This window comes from Triticum aestivum, chromosome 1A, assembly GCF_018294505.1.
Source record: "Triticum aestivum cultivar Chinese Spring chromosome 1A, IWGSC CS RefSeq v2.1, whole genome shotgun sequence".
Taxonomy (NCBI): Eukaryota; Viridiplantae; Streptophyta; class Magnoliopsida; order Poales; family Poaceae; genus Triticum; species Triticum aestivum.
In genome coordinates, this window is record NC_057794.1 from 26,366,270 (window position 1) to 26,388,455 (window position 22,186).

The following is a 22,186-nucleotide window of genomic DNA, read 5'->3' on the forward strand; positions in this document are numbered from 1 at the left end:
AGTTGTAGGGTTTCCTTTAGAGTCCGTGTCTGGCAATACATAATTGTGTAAATGAGAACATTTAATAATTTCACATATCATCCTTGTCCTTAGATGTACTTGTGTTATTCAAAAGGAGCACATTCATCGGCAACAAACACTAGTGATATTTCATCTTCCGTGTATGATGTGACATACTAGATTGAATGCAAGTGACTTATGAACACTAAGATATTTTTATTGTGTAAATCATGTCAAATTTTGTGTGAGCTTTAGTACCTGTTTCCAAAAAATAAATGAAGGTAGTGGAAATTGTGTTAATTCAAACCCATGACATTCTTGTAGTGGGTCGTAAACAAAAATATATGCACTTGCACATCATGAAATGATACTAGTTTCTTGAAATATAATTAAGTCAAACATGATAGAAATGATGAACATAACATATGATACAAAAAAGCATTAAAAATTTAAATGCATACTAGATTTAAGTGAAATTACAAACACTCTCTAATACCTCTAGTGATAGAGTAGATCTTCCAAACACTCCCTAATATCACTAATTCTTGACTATATTTTCTATTAAGGATGTCATACTCTTGGCTTCCCATCAACTTACAATTCTCATTGGAGAGGTCATAAATTTAAGGCATGCACAGGTGAGATTCTTACACTAATGGTCGATGACCAGTTAATGCATATATAGTTGCCACTATCTCTACATCAAGCCATTTGGAAAGAATAGACTCACATTGAGCTTAAACCTTTATATTATGTAACAATTAACAACCTTGAGTAAGTACCTATCAATCTCTTTTTTGTCATCGCCGTCAAAATCATTGAAGGAAAGTAACAAGCAATTTGTGTGGACAAAATGTAAGAGAGACATAAGAGCATTAGGTAGCATACAACAGTTATGCATGGTCCATCTTTCACCATTCTTGGCCCATAGAGTTGAGCCCTAAATCCAAGGGATCATGCTATGAGCATTACCTTATGTGCAAGAAATTCTCCTTGGATGTACAAGGTGACGTTTTCCCCTCCATCTGATGTTAGTAGGCTTGTAAAACCATTTAACTACTCTGGCAGCGGTTGCTTCACTTCAGGTGAAAGTAACCCAATATGCAAAATCATGGATCTTTCACAATAGTAATGAAACATTTGATTGTGATGGGATCAAACTTCACATATTCTACTTCAAGTGAACTTTTTCCATAAATTTGTAGTAGCCTGCCATCTTAAAATTTCTTCTATACTAGATAATTACACTCCGGTTCCCTTATATTCAAAGTGTTATCCAAAGGAAATCTGTCTATAATAAAATATTGCCCTCACTTCTGCATTTTTGCTCATAAGATCGGGAAAAATGCAGGTGTTATTTTATCTCTTGCGATTGATTCCATTAGTGTGTTGCCTAATTAAAAAATCATACCCACTAACCTGGAAGCAGTGTGACCTAGTGAAGTTGCCAGCACCAATTTGCTTGTTAGCACTATAGCAAGGAGTGTTGGCAACTTTTTTAGGTCACAGACCTTCCATGTTGGTGGGTATAATTGGTCAATTAAGTACTACCCTAAAGGAACCAAACGTAAGCGCCAAAAGCACATCTCCATTCTTGCCGACCTTATGTGCCAAAATGCAAAAGTGAGGACAATGTTTTACTATAGTTTGATTTTCTTAGGATAATACTTAGAATGCAAGGGGAACGGAGTGTTAAAGCTACCTAGTATGTAGGGAGAATGTAGGATGACAACCTACTCTAAGTTCATGGAAAAAGGTTTACTTAAAGTACACTATGTTAAGTTCGACCACATCACAGCCGAATGTTTTATCACTACTTTGAAATATCCGTTGGTATTTCACACTAAGTTACTTCCACTGGAAGTCAAGCTACCACTGCCATGGCAGAAAGGTTGAATTTCAACATCCGCATCCAAGGTGAAGCGTTTATTTTGGATAGTGGAGTGCTCACGCCAAGAGAAAGAGTGCCAGTCTAGCACTACATTTTTTAGATCTCTCTTCTTCGAGTTTGAGTATTCCTTCATAGTCTACCTCATTTTCCTTCCAAACTTCCACATCATCATGGCCAGGTGCCATCTTCCTAATTCATAGCCATTAATTTATATTGTTTCTGTGACTTCTATCTTTTCCTCATAGATTTATCCTCTTCTCTCTTGTTCCCTTTTATTTTGATTCATCAAGTAACACTACACTAGATGATATGACTTCAACTCTGGGTACCAACATATAGCTAACTCTAGTTCCATCAGGGTATTTAATATAGCAGTGTCACACTAAAAAAACTTAAAGCAAGGTCTATCCTCATAATTGCAGACTTAACAAAGATGACAAGCCATATGTATTAACTTGTGCACATGCCTCCTTATGTGTAAGCTAATCATATCCTCCGTGATGCTATGCACCTGTATTGTAAATCTCTAATTCTAAATAAAGTCAGTAGAGTATTAATAATTGGAGAGTAATAAAAGGAACCCTGATCACCCTTCCCCCTAAAATTTCACTCATAAACCATTTTGAGGAGGGGGCGTCCCTACTTTGGGGACCTCTTCTTTTATGGACACTACAACCATCCCCCGCCCCCTTAACTCATACTATTTTTTCTCCTTTTCACATTAAAAGGGGTAAAAATAACGGACGGCGACCGACTAGCTCCAGCGGCAGTCTCTGATGAGCTCTGATGAAGTCCAAGGGTAGTGGCAGGAGGAAAATTTTCATGGTGGTTAGTGGCGTTTGGGGTTAGGGGAGTGATGAGGCGCCTTGTTCCTAGATGAAAGAAGGGAGGAGATGGAATCCTGGATGGGGGGGGGGGGGTGGTTCTCTGCTTTGGGGGGTCAATAGGGACATAGCTCAAGTGTGTTTTTATCCAAAATCCTTAAATGCCAGATAGAGTACGAGTGCAAGGGGATGTTAGAGTTATTTTATTTTATTTTTGCCTCAAGGAGATGTTTAGAGTTCTATAAGGCACAATCTAAGAAATTGTTTATGACATGTGTTACAATGACTTTCTACAGTGGCATAATCAAGAATAACCACAAGAAGGTCATAATCACATTCGGTATGAATCTAACATAAGCGTGAAGGATTTACGAATAGCCCCAAGTCCTTGACAATAAAAACAAATAAATGAAAATGAAAACATTGTGAATGAATGGCAATCTCGCAACTGTACGCCCATTTGTGCAGATGCATTTGCGTGTCTATGTTTGAAATATTTGGAATTTAACCTTAGCTATGGCATGTGAAATCGGAAAGCTCTCACAAATCGGCCTCAATCTTCAAGTTATGACAGAGAATACACATGATAATTAAAATGAAAGCATTGGAACTTGGAAGCAACCCGGGACACGACTCTTCAACATCAGGAGAACCACCTTTTGGTGGTGGTCGTATTGTGGGGGTTAAATCATGGTGCTGACATTTATACTGTGCGAGCCTCACATAGTCTTTTAAGAAAGTCTCCCTGTTGAATGAAGATGTATTACCCCTTGTTAACAGATCGGACGGTCGTGATCCCTGCCACGCGTCAGCTGATTAACAGTTTCGGATTCGTCCCCCGACCGCACAACGATGACACATTCTTCTCGCTTTTTGTTCTCCCCACGCTGGATCCAAATTATTCTTTCCCCTGTTGCCTCGATCGAAGCCAAGATGATCAGGAGTCAGCCGTGCCGGAACTGGGGCGACGACACCCCAATCGCCGCCGTCCGGAGCCCTTCTCTCCCTGGTGACCCCTTGTACTTCCAACAACATGGGGGTGGTCGCCCCTTCATTTGGCGAATTTCTGTTTAGACATCCTCCTTCGGCATCGGAACAAGATTCATTTTTCTTTCTTCCTTCCTTTCTTCCAGTTGTAGGCGGAATCTTGCCACAGAAATAGCCCCCTTTGCTCTAGCAATTATATAGTTTAATTAACAGAGTGATCAGGATGAACCTGGCGAGTTTTCCTCGAAAGGTCGTATCAGGCACGGCTCAGAGCGATAATTTGTTTTTTTTGTCGAAATTGGATTTTGATGTGCAGCCTTTAGTGTCGGCATATGGGGTGTAGAAGCGGCCGTGTGTTGTTAGTGCAGTATTTTTGTTTTGCAGAAGGTGATAATGTACATGTGGTTTCGGTGATATAAGCAGTTATTTATTTTATTTCTCTTATTAGGAAAAGATGAGTGTGGAAGGAAACGGCGATAGAACTAGTATATCACATCTCACGTACTGTACGTCGCTGGTATAGAGCTCAGAATCCATAATTAGTCACCAATCCATTGTCGTCCAGCCCGGTTAGGATACCTGGCTTTCACCCAGGCGACCCGGGTTCAAATCCCGGCAATGGAGCTTTTATTTATTTATTCTAATTTCTGTGATGTGCTGCCTTTTATTTTGACTATATCCAAATTGCAGCACTTGCTGACTATATAAAAACCATCATATATCACTAAAATATGGCTCTTTTGTGTTGCTGCCTTTTTTATTTTACTATACCCAAATTGCAGCTCTGGCCTCTTGTCAGTTATACAAAAAACACATGTAGCGCTAAATGTTTCTGCTAGTTTAAACTTGTTCTGTTTATGACAAAAAAGCAACTTGGCTGATTTCCATGGATTGTAGAATGAAAGTGAGTGTACGAAATGTTTTATCTCATTTTATGGAAGAGAGAATGAAACATAGGAGTTGTTTCTGGTATTTCCTCCCAACACTTGGCCGTTTGGGAGGCAAACAATTTTTATTTTTTGCATTTTTGAGCGTGGCGTGGCTTTGTACCTTTTTATTTTTATTTTTCTTTCATAATTTACAATAAAACTAATGTAGATTAATTAGATCAATACAAAGTACATAAATCAATCAATCTACGGTGTGGTTATAAGTGCGGTCGATACAAATCCTAATTAAAGGGATACATAAGTCAATAGGACAACGTCGTTTCACAATCTTCTCAACGGAAGGTTAGGCCCCAGGCAACGTAGTTTTGCTCCTTCCGGTCGTGTACCCTTCTTCGTTGTAGATGTCATCTTCTTCCATAGGGTCGACGCCAGATTGGTCAAAGAATTCGGATGGATCAACGATGACATGACTCGACTTTGTCGGGTCAGTTGTGTACAAGCGTTGGGCCAACTATCCTTCTTGTCCGTCCTAATGATATTCTTCATGTTCGGCTGCCTCTTGGTCCTTCCCTTCTTTCGGCTCTTTGTCGAAATGGTTTCTCGCTTCCTCATCCGCCGTCCCTTTGATGTCGGAAACAACATCCTCCTCGTCCTCACCATGCCTTGTCAACCCTATATAACCAGGCATGAAATCATGTTCATGCAAGTGCATCCTCACCTGACAAGTAAAACGGTTGATCAAAACTTCATTCTTGCACTTCTTACAAGTACATAACATCTCTGTTTTATCCATTCAATTCATATCTTCCACCGCCACCTTGAAGAACCCGTTTATAATTCGATTTGTAAGGATCGAGAGTATATCGCCCAGAGGGGGGGATCGGAGATTAAAAAATTCTTGCGAAAGTTTGAACCGAACACAATCACAGCAGCGGAAATATTTCAGTAGATCAAGTACAGACTAATAGATCAGAGCTGAGAAATTTTTTTGAGGAAAGATGCTATAATCATTCGTGCATAATAGCTCACTGTATGGTAATGTAGCATGCTACCAGATAAAACAACATGAGAAATCAAACAGGGATGAATTAGAATGCATGGGAGTAAACGAGATACGAAAGACTACTGAAGAACAAATAGAGACGCGAGCAAGAAGAGTTAAAGCATAGTACCCGATGAGAGCAAACTAGTGTGAGATGTTACTAAGAACATAACTCAGTTAAATGACAAAGTAACACCACGGAACAAGGAGACGTGCATACAAACAAACAACCTTAATTAAGAACAACCAACTGAAAGATACTAAACAACATGGATGATACGGAAGAGTAATAGATGATAGATATAGTAGATCATAGATATCTATCTATACGAAGCGCTGAAAATAAACTGCTAAAGGAAATGCAGTAGAGTAGAATGAACCGGTGGTGCTCGATGGCGACAGATGAATTTGGTAGACCAGTTCGCCCTTCTGCCAAAGGACTACTTCTAGTTGGAGGGACTTGTAATCGAACACAGGAGCAAACCTCTCTTCATTGTATTCTCCTTCAACTCGAAGCTGATCAGACTCCGGTTGATTTCACTCGTGGTAGATACTTGTCGGCGATCTCAAAACCTTCGACAGACTTCTTCGCAAACCATAATTACTCTTGGCTGCCTAAGACTTTGCTTGGTGAAAGACAATTACTCTTCATCACTCAAGCCGACACCTATCCGCCTAGAGAGTGTGCAGCTCTCAAGAGTAATAGGTACAAGAACTCTAACTCAGATCTACTGTGATGCGCAACCACCGTCTAAGTTTGGGCTCTTGGTTTTTTCTCGGTGTTTTTTAAACTCAAATCTCTCAAGAGGGGAAGCTCAATCAATCTTCTCAAAAATATCAAGCGGAGCAGCCAATGGACAACGTTGGAGCAGGGCGGCTATTTATAGCCGCATCCTTCCCTGATGGGAAATGACCAAATTGGGCACGCGGATCAGCGAATGACCGAATGACACATTTCCAACGGTTGAATTTTGAGCACAACGGTAACATTCCTTACAGAGCAAGAAATGCTAACTCCTCGGTCCGAAAGATATCTCATGTAGCACCGAAGAACAACAGCTTCTGCTGACAGGTAATCATCCGTAATCGAAGAGATTTCTCTCAGTCTTTCATAGGTTTGGGCTAATCATCACAACAGACCTAAGCATCGAGAACATATACCCCTCTTAATAGTACAGATGTCCTGTGACTCAAATAAGAGAAAGAAGAACAATGAAAGGAATGCTACGTCTTCATTTCACCTTCAATCTTCTAGACTGAAGTCATTTTTCCTTAGATGAACCTAAAAAATATTGCTTCATGTCAACAATAATTTTAAGGGGTCAATTCTTTGATACACTCTTCTCGCTTTCATGTCTTCTCAAAATGTAGCTCATCCTTCTCTGCAATGCAGATAATCTTTAGTGAAGTTCTTCGAACTTTACACTGAATGCATCATTCTCCTCGGGCTTGCTTGGACTATTTATCTCTGTGTGCACTAGCAAACAAATCATTCCATGCCTGTTTTGACAACAATCTCCAAAACACAGGGGGAAAACCTTTACACCAACACGATCCATATTGTTCAATCGATCAAGCTACCTCCAAGGATATAAGGAAAATATATAATCAGTGAGGTCATAGAAAATCTCAGCATTACCTTTGCTAAAAATTGGACAAATTGGGTGCTAGAAATTTGATGAAACGGAAATTTCAGCATGACCTAGAGATATGAAGATGACTGAGCTAGTCCTCGACAAATCGAGGCGGAGAAGTCAATCGTATGTATATAGGTTGTGGGTGCGTGGGGATCGAAGGAGAGTTATCTAGATAGAGGATTTAGATGGAGGAGTGGTAGCTATATAGTATCTCGAAAAAATACATGTGGTGTGGATTAAAAGTGGAGTGCCACTAACTAAGATTGCTTGTAAGCATTTCCACACTAGTGCGAGCTGGAGCCCAACCACAAAGCCGTCACACATAGTGACGAGCTGGGTTCCACCATCATGTGCTCGGCCTTAATCATCATAATGTGATCTAACCATACTGAGTAGCTCCCTTTGTCTCTTATCTTATCTATGTCTCATGTCCATGATGAGGTGATTGTAGTGCTAACATGCATAGGAGGCCTCCAGAGCATGACCATCGCTGGCAAGTCACACATGCCCATGGTTATGTAGATTGATGCATTCATGGGGTTCCTCCTTTTGTTTGCGATTTTTGGTCTCCGAATTTAATCAAGATACATTTGCTTTTTTTTCCTAACCAGCAAACATGTGTGTGCAATGTGTGTCTCGACCAATATAGACATTAAAACACATTACATGCCCATTAGCAAAAGACGTTAAGAAGCACCAATATCTTAGTCATGCTCATCTTGTAGAATGGCAATTCAGTGAGCATGCATAGACAACAATTAGTCATTAGCTTGAGATTTCCATAATTACCCACCGGTAATAACTAGGGGAATGGGAGGAAAGCGAGGCATGCTAATTCACCTAAATTATCTTGATCGTTCGATCTTTCTTTGACAGTCAATAGCCGTTCGATTCTCAAACAAGGGGTAAATAAAAGGAAGCACGGTAGAAACCCTAGCCCTCGTATCTCTCCATTCCACCTCCTGCCGCCGCCACACGTTTCTTCTCTTGCATCTCTCGCGTCGTCGCTCCCATGCCCCTCCCCGCCGATGTCTCTTGCTGCTGCCATTCCCATCCCCACCCCTTTCCATCCTGGGCTCCTTGTCTCTTTAGAGCGCACACGGGTGTGGCCAGATGGTGGTGCAACCGTCGCATCACTGTAAAGCGAGCGGAGGACCCCCGGGTTCAACCCTGGGAAATTGGTGAAGGGCATGTGACGCCTGGGCCTCCTTCCCAGGGAAGGCAGTGCCGTCGACGCTGGCTTCTGGTCAGGGTCATCCTTAAGGGTGTGTGGGTTATGTGGCCGCACAACCCCCTCCCCACATCTTACCCTCGAAGTGGGGGAGAACTCGGTAAGGAGTCCCTTATGCCTTGATTTTTATTTCTTTTTTTACCCAAGATATATTGTGCATTCGTGAAAAAAGTTCAGGTTTACAACGCCGCCATGGAAACCTTACTCTAAAGTCTAAACTGTCGGTCATGGTGGAAGAAAGAAACTAGGAATAAGGTAGAGCCATGAAGCTTTATTGGGCTTGTGGGAGTGTGGGCTGCAAAACATTTCCTGAAGGCTATGGACTTATTGGGTTAGGCTGAACAGGTAGTACCGACTGAGTCAACAATCATCATCCAAACATGACCCAATTGATTCAATTCAATCGCTTGGGAAATCACGAGTCAAGAGGAAGAATACTCGACGCTGGCATGGTAGGCTCTCGATTGTAGGGGGCATATGGATGGGGGCGACAAGACTACAAGCTGTTGGCTTCTTCCTTGTCTCCCCTCCCTCATTCCCTGAAGGAGCGGTGAGACCACAAGCAAGGCAGTGGGATGAGGCTAGTGGTAAGTAGTCAAATAGACATAACCAAAGGTATTGCAATTTTTCGCCTTCATACAATTGAGCATTTGTGTGCTTGAATTAAATGAAAGTGAAGTGCGCTTATTTTCTATACAGGTTACCGAACAAATTACAATAAGTGAAAGGGCGGTTTCTTATTTCCTCAATTTTGAACCAAAGATTAGATCTTCCATCTTGTAGAAGATTAACTATGAACACGTACATGTTGCTTCATTTCAATGGGTTTGATTATCATGGTAGAAAACATATTGTTAGCCACTTACTCAGATGTTGTTGATCGCTACACAACAGAAATGTTGAAGCTCATATGTGAGACTAGTTATTGCGGGGTGTCTTGATGTAGATGTAGTGAAAGTACATAGACCATAACTGATCAACATTAAGTGTAATAATCTCAAAGTACCATGCCTCAAATTTATGACATCTCCAATCATGAATTAGTAAGGTGATGGGAAGCCATTATTATGATAGCTTCAAGAGAAAGAGTGCAAATCTAGCACTAAATTTTGAGAGTTTTCATAAGTTCAAATGACCGATACACCACACATTTTGATTATATAGTATGCTAGATCATCGTAGTCCTATGATTGATACAATATGGCCTTCAGTTATCTTATAGAATGTTTTTATGTAGCCATATATGTCTTTTTTTGTCATGTTTGAATTGCTATATTTCAAGAACTAAAGAACAATCAATGTTGTGCAAGTCTGTATGCTTTGTTTATATTACAACACTAGAATTCCATGTGGTAAAACTAACATTCTCAAATATCTTCATGTTTTTTAAATATAGAGTAAAACGTAGAATGTGACATGATTTACTAATATCTTAATGTTCATGTCATTCAGTCTAGTCTGTCATGCCTTAACTCTAAGATATCACCAATGTACATTGTTGATGAATGTGTTGCACATTTCAAATAAGACAACATACCATCTGATAACAAGGATTACAATACCAATTTCTTATTATGTAGTTACACATGTATATGAGTCTTTGTTTTTCCATAGAATAAATACTTTTGTATGGTTGTTGTAGCGTGTAGGGTATGCATGACAACCCATTATTAAATAAGAATGTACCTAGTTAAAATAGCCACCATGGACTTTTAATACAACAATGTATGTATGCGAAAACAACTTAAATTGTGGGCATGTTTCATATATCCTCCTGATTTCACGTTAAACAAAAAAAGATAAACCATATCTATTAACTTTCTTGCATATCTCCTTATGTGTAAGCCTGATCCTATGCTCCATGATGTTATACTCTGCATTATAAAGCACAAAACCTAACTAAAAACTATTGAAGAATTAATAATTGGAGCAATTAATAAGACCAGCTCCAATCACCCTCCCCCCCCAAATTCCCTTCAAAACACCTTTTTTTGGGGGGGGGGCTCCCTACTTCGGGGACCCATTTTTATGGGCTCACCCACCCCTTTTCCCCAAAACCTCACTTGTACTCTTTTCTTCTTATTTTTCACATTAAAAGGGATGAAAAAATAGCATACATTAGTTGGCAAGCTCTAACAAACTTTGAGGCGATGGCGGGAGGAAAGTTTCATTATGGTTGGTGGCTATTAGGTTGGGCGGGAGGGAGGAGACCCTATTCTCTCCCTAGATGTAGGGTGAAAAATGAGATACATAGTCTCTAATTTTGGGAGAGTGTTGAACTGAAATCATTTGTCTGAAACCTTGGAGTAGGAGATAACATAGGAGTTCATCGGAAGGTACACGAGTTATCTTAGCTATAAACTGATAAATTATTTACTACTTGTGCTACTGTGATTTATAATAATTAATAATAACCATCTCAATCTTTTTGTAAGGGAAATAACCACCACAATCTTACAATAGCATTTAGTAAGGAGTTAAAATGACCCTGAAGCTAGGCCCTCCGATGGCCCCACGGGCCATGGAGACGCGATGGCCCCGACCCTTGCCAGTGGGAGAGATCTTGCTCCTTTTTAGGTGTTTTTGTGAGTTCGTTTAGGGCCTATGTCTTGCTCAGGAAGACGAGGCGGTGGTGTCCCCTTGAAGATGGAATAAGGTTCTTCCCGCCTAGCCCTCGTTTTGATGATGTGTCATCGTCGGAGGGTGTGTGGAGGTGTGCCTTCTGCAGATCTTGCGGGATTCGGTCGGTGCTAGTCTTCGGTGGATCTGCTTTGATCCATGCTTCGTTATTGTGTCTACAGGTTGGATTCTTCCGATCTGTACTTCTCTTCATTGGCAATTGTTGTTGTTGTTCTGACGCGCTGGGCCATAGTACGACGACTTTCCGACCGTTTACTACAACAGGCCCGACTCTGACGAGGGAGGGATGGTGACGAAATCACGCTTGTAGTCGTCGCTAAATGGTCTATGATCATGAATGCAATTATTATTATTATCGTGTTTCTCATACTGCCATACCATGATAAGTAGTAGACCGAAATTTCCCTCAAAGAAAAAACATGACGGTGAAGGTCTCACGGATCACCTCTAGTCCCCGAGCTATGAAAAAGGAGGAAAACATGCAAATGATAACGGAAATGGAAAGCATTGGAAGCCGTCTCCAACATTAATGACGTTAACAGATCGGACGGCCGCGACCCCGGACACGTGGCAGCCGATTAACGGCTCCTGATCCGACCCGGCCGCGGTCCCCTTTCCCCGACTGCAGAACGGTGACGCGTTCTTCTCTCTTTTTATTGCTCCCCGATATAGCCTGGATCCGAGATTATTCCTTCCCCTGTCGCCTCGATCGAAGCCGACGAGCTCAGCCGGCGCCGGAGCAGGGACGGGGACGCCCGTCGCAGGCCGCCTCGCCGCCCGAGTCGCCGCCGTCCGGGGCCCTTCTCGCCTGGTGAGCCCCCGTACACAGATAGGTAGTTTTCCGAGGAAAGTAGTTCTTGTCGCCCCTCGATTTGGCGAGTTTCTGTTCAGATAACCTCCTTGATTCTTCCAAGGAAGGTAGCTCCTTGATTTGGCCAATTTTCTGTTTAGATTTCTTTTCTACTCCTTCCTTTCCAGTTGCAGGCTGAATCTTAGATGTAAAGATTGCCCCTTCGCTTGAGCAATTATAGTTTAACGGACGTTTCCGAAAAAAGTATGTAGTTCAACGGAGCGATTAGGGTGTCTGTTCATCGAAGATTCAGGATTGGGCTGACGGGTTTCTCTGGAGAGATGATTTGTTGTTCTGTCAAACGAGAGAGGAATTTTGATTTGCAACCTATCATGTCGGCCTATTTGTCAGGAAAAATAGCAGCGTTGTTAGTGGAATGCTCTGTTTAGTTTTTATTACAACAGGATTCTGTACACGTGATTTCTGTGATAAGCAGCGAGTTGTTCTCTCTGGTAGGAGGCAAAGATGGAGCCTGGAAGGAAACCTCTGAGTCTGCTGGACCTATGCATCCGGAGCGCCGTCGACAACCTCAGGACCCTCAACAGCGTCGACATCGTGCCTGACGAGCTGCTCAAGAGAATCCTGCCCCACTGCACCTTGGAGCAGCTGAGGCACATCGAGAGTTGCACACATGTATGCTTCTCGCGGAGCAACTCATCTTCTTTGCACATCTATCAGGACGTGTTTGTGATTTTTACTCTTCTGCTCCGACAGGCGGACCTTACCGACGTTACAGATGTGCTGTGGAAGAGATTCTTCCAGCGCGAGTTCGGTGAGGAAAATATGAACCTTGCCATCAAGAGAATGAAGGAGAACAGGGTGCGTTACAAATGGAAGAAACTCTTTGAGGTACAATGATTCTCTAGTTGTTTTCTCTTCTTGCTATCTGTTTCGGTAAAATTTATGTTGCCTTCATTCTTGAAATAATTTGACCCTATACGTTTTCAGGCAAGAACAGAAAAGCAAAAGCAAGTTGAAGCAAGAATGTCGGCTGGGCTGAAAAACAAATATCAAGCAGCAAACGCTGGTAAGTAGATCGGTTGGGTACGGCATGACACCTATAACGTACCAACATTTATATTCTATAAACAGCATATAGCAACTAAAAAACAATGGTTTAGAAAGAAATGTAACATCTAATCATTTTTCTGACAGCCTGGTTTATGATTCACGATCAGTATGACTCATGTGCGATATTACTTTCTGTCTCTTTTTTATCCAGCGAAACAGAGCAAACAAATTAAAGTTTGTACGAAGATCCCACCGAACAGCAAAAGAAGTTTTTGGGGAGGTGATTTCCTGACCCTTTTTCTGCTCTATTCTCGCCAGCAGTATGCTACACTTTCCACTTTTCCAGTTTCTGATAATATGCAAATCTTGACAGGAAGTGGATCCAGCAGCCTAGCCAACTCCAGCTACAAGAGCCCTATATTGAAAAAGGCAAGGATGGAGGTTGACAGGTGACTATCACTCTCGGAATGATGCCCATAAATGCTCAAAGTATCGTTTAATTTAACACACTATTTCTGTTACAGTCGGGCGAAAATGCAAGCTGCTATCCAAAGGAACACTGTTGCAAGGTTTGTCACACAGCAATGCGCTCTCATGTTGCACAATTTTGTCACAAATATCACCTATATTTTGTTCCTTCAATCCCTTGCAGTTTCTACCTTTCACACTGTATCAGTAAACTTTGGCTCTGAATTTACAGGTCATCACAGCCAGCAAGGCTGACCTTTCCTAGCGAACAGACATCGAGGACGACGACAATTCATCGACCTAATTCAACGATAACCATCACCAAACCAGTTGGTCCGAACAGGCCCATTCAAAAGCAGAACACCAGACCCAAATTTTAGAGGCCACTGCCATGACATCATGCTTGTGACCGTGGAGTTCGCCATGATTGCGCGGAAATCGTAGTTCCTGTGGACATTCAACAAGTCTTTGTGAGACAGGGAAGAGTCTTGTTTGTAGTTGCCCCAGCTGAGCACTTGTATCTTTAGGGGAGCAAACAATATCTGCACCAAACATTTTTTCAAAATTAGATTCAATCAAATCATTGAAATGCATGAGCTTCGAAGAATTGTGATTCTGATGAGAAATCCAGTAATAATGGCACATGACGAGTTAACTACTAACAATTGCCATCTCGAGCTCTCCTGCCAATTAATTCTGCAAGAACAATTCAGTTCCCCCTTCGTGTTGCCAGCTGATACTCTGACCTCAGAAGCTTCTGAATATTTGATTTGATATATCAGCAGCTAGCTTATCGATTTGTTCGTGAAACAGTATCTGACGAACTAAGTCTCCATCTGAGTTCAGAGTGTTGGCAGTGTCTAAAACAATACCAACCTTAATAAGTAGTAGTACTTGCTGCATGTATTTCAGAGTAGAAAATGGTGAAAAGCTTGTTCAAATAAAAATGTGGTGATGCATACTGATCAAGATATCTGCAGCCATTTGCCCAGCTACAGCTAGCTAGTCCACCAAGCTCTGTCAGTGGTACTGAAGATTGAGAAGATGCATATTAGAGTAGAGGGTGGTCAATGCTCTTTTCTGAATTCTGATGGAACAGAGCCCAGGTCTGGAGGATGGTTTTGCTTCTGCAACTTCTGGCACAGCCTTCGCAAGCAGAAACAATAAACATGACATTGAGTTTCAGACAAGCTTCAAAATATCGGATATCGGGTTCGTATCGGTTTGGCTTCGACATATCGGATATCGGATATCGAGTGATATATCGGAGAAACCAAGTCTAGTTTTTTTTCATTATTCTTGTTCAAAACATTCACTTTTAGTAAAAGAAAATGTATGATCTCAATGCTTTAACATAACACTTTTAGATTCCTAGTTTAGTAACTTGTTGATATAGAAACTAATAAGGAAGGACTCACAAAATCCTTACTCCATGATTAAAAACAATACGATATATATGCATTTGTACAAAACATTCTGCATGACTTTGATAATATATAATGAAGTTGTGAACGCATAATGCTATTTCACTGCTTTCTAATAAAAAAAATTGTTGTCATCTACGTATCGTTCTATACCGGTGGACATATCGGACATATCAGTCGACATTTTGGTCCTTACCGGACGATATGTTTGGGAAATGATATTTACCAAATGATATGTTATGTTTATACCGGTAGAGCCCCAAAAGTGATATATCGGCCTATATATCGGTCGTATCGGCCTAGATTTAAAAGCCTGGTTTCAGAGTAGTACAATCAGCTAACAAACTTTTCTTCTCCCTAAAAGATGACGAAATTAGCTAACTGAAACTTCTAGATTAGTCATATGCAATTCCATAACAGGGTTTTGTAGAAAATATTTAGTCATCTGGATTCGAAAAATGTGCACGAATTCAAAAATGTTAACAAAATTAAAAGAATGTTCGTGAGTTTAGAAAAAGTTCCCGACGTCAAGTAACCATCCCGGTTTAAAAAAATGTTCACGGATACAAGAAAAAATACCATGAAATTCTAATATGTTCCTGAATAAAAAAACATGTTTAAAATTGAGAATAACTTTTTTGTTAATAATATCCGTGAATAAAAAAATGATCGTGAATAAAAATTTCAAATAATGTTTGTGAATCTAAGACAATTTTCCAAATTAAAAATATGTTCATGAATAAAACAATGTTTAAAGTTTTGACAAAATGTCATGATTCCAATTTTTTACTAAACATTTAAAAATGTCCAAATATTCGAAAACAAGTTCGTAGTTCTAAAATGTTCTGTGAACACAGAAGTTTGCGATTTCACATATTGTTCGCAAACTTGGAAAACAATGTTCATGAAATTGAAAAAATATCCACCATTATAATAATGTTCAAAAAAGTTAAAAATATTAGCAAAAAAATGTTTATGAATTAAATATTTCTCTCATGAAATTGGAAAAACCCTTTATGATTTAGAAAATATTTGTGGACGCGATTTTTTCCCCATAAATTCAAAAAATGTGTCGCAAATTTGAGAAAATGTTCACGAATTTGAAAATATAGTATTCAGGAAATTCAAAAAAAAATCCACGAATATAATGAATCTTAATCAAATAAAAAATATATGCAAATTATAGAAAATGCTAGAGAATCTGAATTTTTTTTCTAGGAATAAAAATGTTCTCGAATTTTAGATTTGTTCACACTTTCTTGAAAAAATCTTGAAATGTTGTAAAAAGTCGTCAATTAGTAAAAAATAAAAATGGAATAAGGAAAGATGGTAATGAAAAACAGTTGAAACCCTGAAAAAGAATATTAAAGAACCTGGGCGAAGCCAGAAGAGTGTTTTATTAGTTCAGTCGGTAGTAACAAGGGTACAAAAGATACCTTCCTATCCATCCACCTATGTGGGAAATAGCCCACCCCCCTATGTCTCGCTTAACGCGAGAAAGAGGGAAACCTCACCTGAAGGGAGGTGCAAGGTGGGCCAGCCCAGGCATGCAGGAGCCACCGTCTTTTTTCTAAGTTTTTTCTTTTATATTCTAATTTGATTTACACTTCCAAATATTCTTATTAAATGCATTTTTTTCATAAAATAGTTTAAATAAAATGTTAATCAAGCATTTGAAAATTGTTAAATATGTATAGAGAAAATGTTTCTCACATATACTGGAAATTATTACACAAAATATGCAATGTGTGTGAAAAAATTGATCCTGTATTTAATGTTAATCAAGCAGTTAAAAATGTTAAACAAGTATTTGAAAAGTGTTAGTCAAGCATTTTAAAAATGTTTAATGTGTATATAAAGAATGTTGACTATGTATTCAAAAGTGCTAATCTGGTATCGGAAGAATGGTAATCAAGCATTTAAAAAATGTATATAGAAAAATGTCAACCGTATATCCAAAAAATATTAATCTTGTATTTCGAAATTATTAAATAAATATTTGAAAAATGTTGAATCTGTAAACAAAAAATGTTGACCATGTATTACATAAAAATCTTAATGTTCTACTTTATAAAAATGTGTATCAGGCATTTGAAAAAAAAATAAATATCCATAGAAATATTTTGACATGTATTAAAAAGTGTTAGAATTTTACTTGAAAGATGTTAAACATGTATACATGTATCAGATCTATACCAAAAGTACAATTTGGATGGACAAAATATAGACATCCAAAAATAAATAAAATTTCATAAAATCATAATCATGTATTTAATAATGTAAACATGTATATAAGGAAGGTCTCAAATATATAAGAAAAATGTAGAATCTGTTGTGAAAAAATGTTAACTCGTGTTGAAAAAAAAAGAAACCGATGAAAACCAATAAAAAAATGTAAAACAAAGAAAACCAATGGAAACGAAAATGAAAAACAAAGAAAACAAAAAAATAATGAAAAACGCAAAAAAAACATTACAAAATAACGAAACCGAGATAGAAGCCACGAAAACTGATGAAAAACAAAAGCAAAGAAAGAAAAGCAAAAAAACAACGAAAACAAAGAAATAATCGAATAAAAACAAAATTCGATGAAAACCGAGAAAGAAACAAAGAAAACCAATGGAAAAGCAAAGAATACAATAAAAACCCAAGAAAACCTTCAATAAAAAGAAGAAAGACGATGAAAACCAAAGGAAAAACAAAATGATTTGGAGAAAATCGGAGAAAAAACCAAAAGATAAAAAACCTAAGGGAAACCATTGCAGCGAACAAACAGAGCGAACAGAATTGCAATGTAGCGAACGACAAAAGAAAGGGCAAATATGGGCCGACCCAGTAGCTACAGGTGGGAGGGATCCCTTCAGTTATGCTGAAGGACGGACTCACGCTAAGCTAGAATTGTCCCCGCGCCTAATAAGGTAATGCATGGGAGCTTCCATTAGATGCTCATTGCGTAAGGGAGGCTAGCCCATTGCAAATAAGGCCCTGTTCGAAATCCCTCCAGCCCGCTCCAATATTGCTGACTTCACGGAGCTGTGGAGCTCGATTTTAGCCGCTCCCTGAAAATGAGCTACAGACTGGTCCGCTCGGGGAGCACAGCCGAGGGAGCGGAGAGGAGCCGAACGCGGCCTAAGACTCTCGCTCTATCGGCTCTTGGTAGTATTTTCTAAATAAATGATTTTTAAAATTTGAGTAATTGTTTGAAAAACATAAGAATTTTTTAAAGATTTTTGTAAAATAATACAAAAAATGCTAATTATTTTTTAAATTTCTGGAACGTTTAACCATGAATTGTTTTATACTTTTTGAACTCTTTTTTAAAATGTGAACAATTTTCAAACATGAACATTTTTAAAAATTTGTAAACATTATAAAAAAGATAGCTAAAAAGGAAAAAACCAACAAAGAAAAATAATAGGAAAAAACCCGAGCCGAAATGTTCTAGAAGGTTCCTAAAACCAGAAAACCCGAAATGTAATTCGCCGGCGCTAAGCCCCCACACCTCTACTTCCTGAAAATTTAAAACGTTCTAAAAGGCCCAAGACGTATCTCCTTGAAGATAAAAAACCTAAGCCCTCCCATGTCGCGCCCGCGCGGTGATGGAGAGGGTACCCTAGTTCGCCGCCAACAAGCCCCACTCCTCCCCCTCTACCTCCCTCGCCGTCGTCACAAGGATATGTAAGGCAAAGCTCGACCAGAGCCAACGGCGGTAGGGCATCCTTGTTCCTTTGCACGCATGGTCCGGCACGGGGCGACTCTTTCCGTTTGGGCACAACGGGCAATGGTCGGGGCTTGACCAGTGGCGACCATCGACATTCGCGGGGTTGTGCCCCCCACCCCCTGGTCAAACGTGACTAGCTGGGAACGACTTAGGCATGACCGCCTCCGACCGTAGAGGTGTCGACCCAAACTCAACAGCTGATGTCGAGCTTGGAGTGTAAGGAGGCATTCTCCGTTCTTCCTACCATGGTTGGTGCACCATGATTTGGACGGTTGATGGCAGTCTACATGGTTGGCTCTTCGGTGGGCAACATGCCCGTGGTGGCGGGTATGCCTCTTGGCAGTGGCGGAGCTTCAAGCCCATTGGTGGACGGGCTGGGCCGGCCAAACATAGGGAAACATTTTGTGGGCTGATGTTCCAAGGTCTAGAAGTAGAAAATTAGTGTATAAACTACAGAAAGTTGGGCGGGGCACGACCCATTCGGCCTTGACGTGGCTCCGCTAGTGCCTCTTGGCCGTGTGGGCGGTGAAGGGCGTAGCGACGAAGAAGGTTGTCAGAATCGTGATTCTGAATCGGATCGGAGACCCAATGATAGGATCGCAATAGTAGAATATTAACTATCAGAATCGTAAAACTGTAGATTGTACTGACCAAAATCATAGAATTAGAGTGGTTAGTTTGAATCGTAAAGTCATAGAATCGTTCAATAGAATCATGATTATGACAACCTTGCCAGTGCGTGCCTCTCGGGCTCGCTCCCCGTCGATGGGAGTGGCAATGCCCGGATCTGGATCCGGAGGCCAGTGCTCGGCGCGATTGTCCTGGGAAACCTTGTGGTGGCTTAGATGAGTTGAGGGGAAAAGCTCTGCGCTTTGGTGCTGACGATGGCGATGCTTTGCACCGTATCTCTCCCTTGAGAGCGTTGTCATGAAGTTTTGGTGTCCTATGGCGTTGTTGTATTTAGGCCTTTCTCTGTTTTTTTTAGGCAACATGGTCGTATGTGTTTATTACTCCGGAGTGTGTGTTGTAAAAAGTCTTTTTCATGTAATTCAACCGTTTACTTTGGTTTATGCTTTATTTATAAAGCGGTGCTTAAGCCTAGTTTGAAAAAGACATTATCATTGTGCATTTTTTCCAACAATCTGCCGGACAGAGGCGAATAGGATTTTCCGTGATGCATGGCCAACCATGTGGAAGAAATCGACACCGTGCGCATCGGGACGTCAGCACACTGCTGCAATTCTGTGTCTCGATCATGCGCCCCCGCAACCCGCGGCTACCACCCTTGACCTGTCTATCTTAGCCATTGTGGACTGGCCTGATGTGGATGCTGTCATGCGGTTGAGGACGAGACAACGAGTAGTATTCTTTGCACAGACCCGGCAGAAATTCGGCTCCTATAAATGCTACTCCCTCCGTTTCAAAATATAATGCCTTTTCTATTTCTGTATTTTAATTTTGATCATAAATTTAACCAACGAGACCAACTACAACAGAAGCAAAAGTTATACCAGTGAATTCGTGTTCAAAAGAAGTTTTCAATTATATAATTTTTTTCTCGCACCGCAGTAGGTCTCGTTGATTAAATTTATGATCAAAGTTAGACCTCGGAAAACGCGGACACACTATATTTTAAAATAGAGGGAGTACCGGTAGCAAGGGTGTAGCATTTATTCCCTAGCCGCCGCCCCTTGCACATTAAGTCAAGGATATGAGCAGAGGTGACTGTTTTGTTGGTTTTTGCTGAAACAGATCAGTGTATGGGGTCACGTGTATTTTTGAACTGAAAATAATAATAATAAAATAGCATCAAGTCGAGCGGACCAGCTCCATTAACCATTTGTATGTCTATATAAACAGCAGAGCAACACGCAGATAGGCAAAGCAGAAGGTACACGCAGCACGCAGACAATGGCGTCTCACACGACATTTTCTTGGATCACTTTGTATCTGCTGGCTGTCCTCCTAGCGCCGGCGAGCGCTCAAGACCCGACGGCCGGGTTCACGGCCGTGAGCCTCAGCGAGAGCAACTTCCAGCTTCAGAAGCCGTACAACATGCCGAGCAGCGCACGGTATAGCTTCGACGGCATGGTGCGGCGGATGTGGGTGCTCTCCTCCGACGAGCCCTTTTCGCCGCAGAGCGACACCAAGCCAAGGACGGAGATGAGGATGACTGTGAGTAATATATAACATGATCAATAATCACTCATCACATAGCTATATATGTAGATTGCTAGTATATTCTTACTAATTTCAGAAGAGTTTTGCCGACAGAAAAAACTGATTTCAAATATTTCAGAAGGTACGTCATTAATTCTTTTTAATTTTTAGAATGCATGCAACCCATTTATGTCAATTAGAGTATTTATTTATTTCTTGCGAGGAGAGGGAGGGAAGAAAAGAGAGATTGGCCCAGTAGAATTTTTTTTATAGAAAAGAGGGAGACAAAATGTTTGAGTGAACAACACAAACCAATAAAAAGGGCAAAAAACGAGGAATAGAAGAGAAAATGACAAACAAAATTATAATGTCACACTTAGATGTGCTCTACATCTATATGCGCCTAGACGTTCTCTTTCTTCAAGCGACTGACTCATGTATCTTGGCATTCCGTGTGATTTAGGGACACGACTACTCTTCGGGCGTGTGGCAATTCGAGGGCTCCGTGTACGTGCCATCGGGCACGTCGGGAGTGTCCATCATGCAGGTGTTTGGCGGCGGCGAGACGGCCACCACGTTGATGCTGCACGTCTACGATGGCGCGCTGAGGTACTACAACCAGAAGCCCGTCGAGGACAACGTCTACGACCGGTGGCTCCGGGTGAACGTGATCCACGACGTCGGGGCGTCGAGACTCACCGTGTTCGTCGATGGCGAAAATAAACTGAGCGTCGCCGGCCGTGGCGGCAGCTCGCACTACTTCAAGTTCGGCGTCTACACGCAGAGGGACGCGTCCAGCCGCATGGAGTCGCGCTGGAAGAGCGTCAGGATCCTCAAGAAAAACTGATATGTCCGATCGCCCTCACAGCAGCTTCGTCCTTGAAAGTTTGTATTGTAAGCAGCTCAGCGCGTATTTTGGTAAGAGAATCATGCTAAAATTTGCCATACAGTTAACTAATTATACTGTTATAAGTCCCACACTCATCTATTTGTTGTGCTTTTGTACGTGCTGAAGCCCGAAAAGTGCCCATGCACCAAGTTGCTTAGCCAATTAGCGGTCAACTGCAACTTTGCTCCATTTGTTTGACGGAACCAAGCATGCGTGCAGGCGCGGAGCCATGCCTTGTACCGACGACAGACCCTGACTTATACTACCATTAAAGTATACTCCCTCCTTCCATCTATATAGGGCATAATACATTTTTCAAGGCTAACTTTTTTTTTGCGGGAAAGGAACTTTTCATTAATCAACTATGATGGTTACATTCAGATTCGACAATGCTAGCTATCTCCCTAGGGAAATTCCGGAGCCAGCATGTCGTGCGCTGTTGCGAGTGGCCCATACAAGCTAGGGTGTGGCTCGCCAAATTTGCGTGCCTGCTGAACTTAGCTAGACTAATGTTCCTTTCT

At 40.8% G+C, this 22,186-nt stretch overlaps 2 protein-coding genes and 1 non-coding gene across 3 annotated transcripts; all 3 read left to right on the forward strand.

Annotated features, from left to right (window-relative positions):
• Positions 1-4,252: 4,252 nt before the first annotated feature.
• TRNAE-UUC (transfer RNA glutamic acid (anticodon UUC)) lies at positions 4,253-4,326 on the forward strand. Its single transcript has one exon. It is a non-coding gene; the product is annotated as a tRNA-Glu (tRNA).
• A 7,409-nt stretch (positions 4,327-11,735) lies between these two features.
• LOC123187718 (transcription elongation factor B polypeptide 3) lies at positions 11,736-14,078 on the forward strand. Its single transcript, XM_044599646.1, has 8 exons — positions 11,736-11,953; positions 12,449-12,625; positions 12,707-12,841; positions 12,941-13,019; positions 13,215-13,283; positions 13,377-13,452; positions 13,528-13,572; positions 13,704-14,078. Exons 2-8 carry the CDS (start codon positions 12,458-12,460, stop codon positions 13,849-13,851), a joined length of 720 nt encoding a protein of 239 aa, XP_044455581.1. The 5' UTR covers positions 11,736-11,953; positions 12,449-12,457; the 3' UTR covers positions 13,852-14,078.
• Positions 14,079-20,513: 6,435 nt separating this feature from the next.
• On the forward strand, positions 20,514-21,893 carry LOC123078774 (citrate-binding protein-like). Its single transcript, XM_044501411.1, has 2 exons — positions 20,514-20,791; positions 21,240-21,893. The coding sequence occupies exons 1-2, from the start codon at positions 20,528-20,530 to the stop codon at positions 21,621-21,623; spliced, it is 648 nt and encodes a 215-aa protein (XP_044357346.1). The 5' UTR covers positions 20,514-20,527; the 3' UTR covers positions 21,624-21,893.
• Positions 21,894-22,186: the final 293 nt, after the last annotated feature.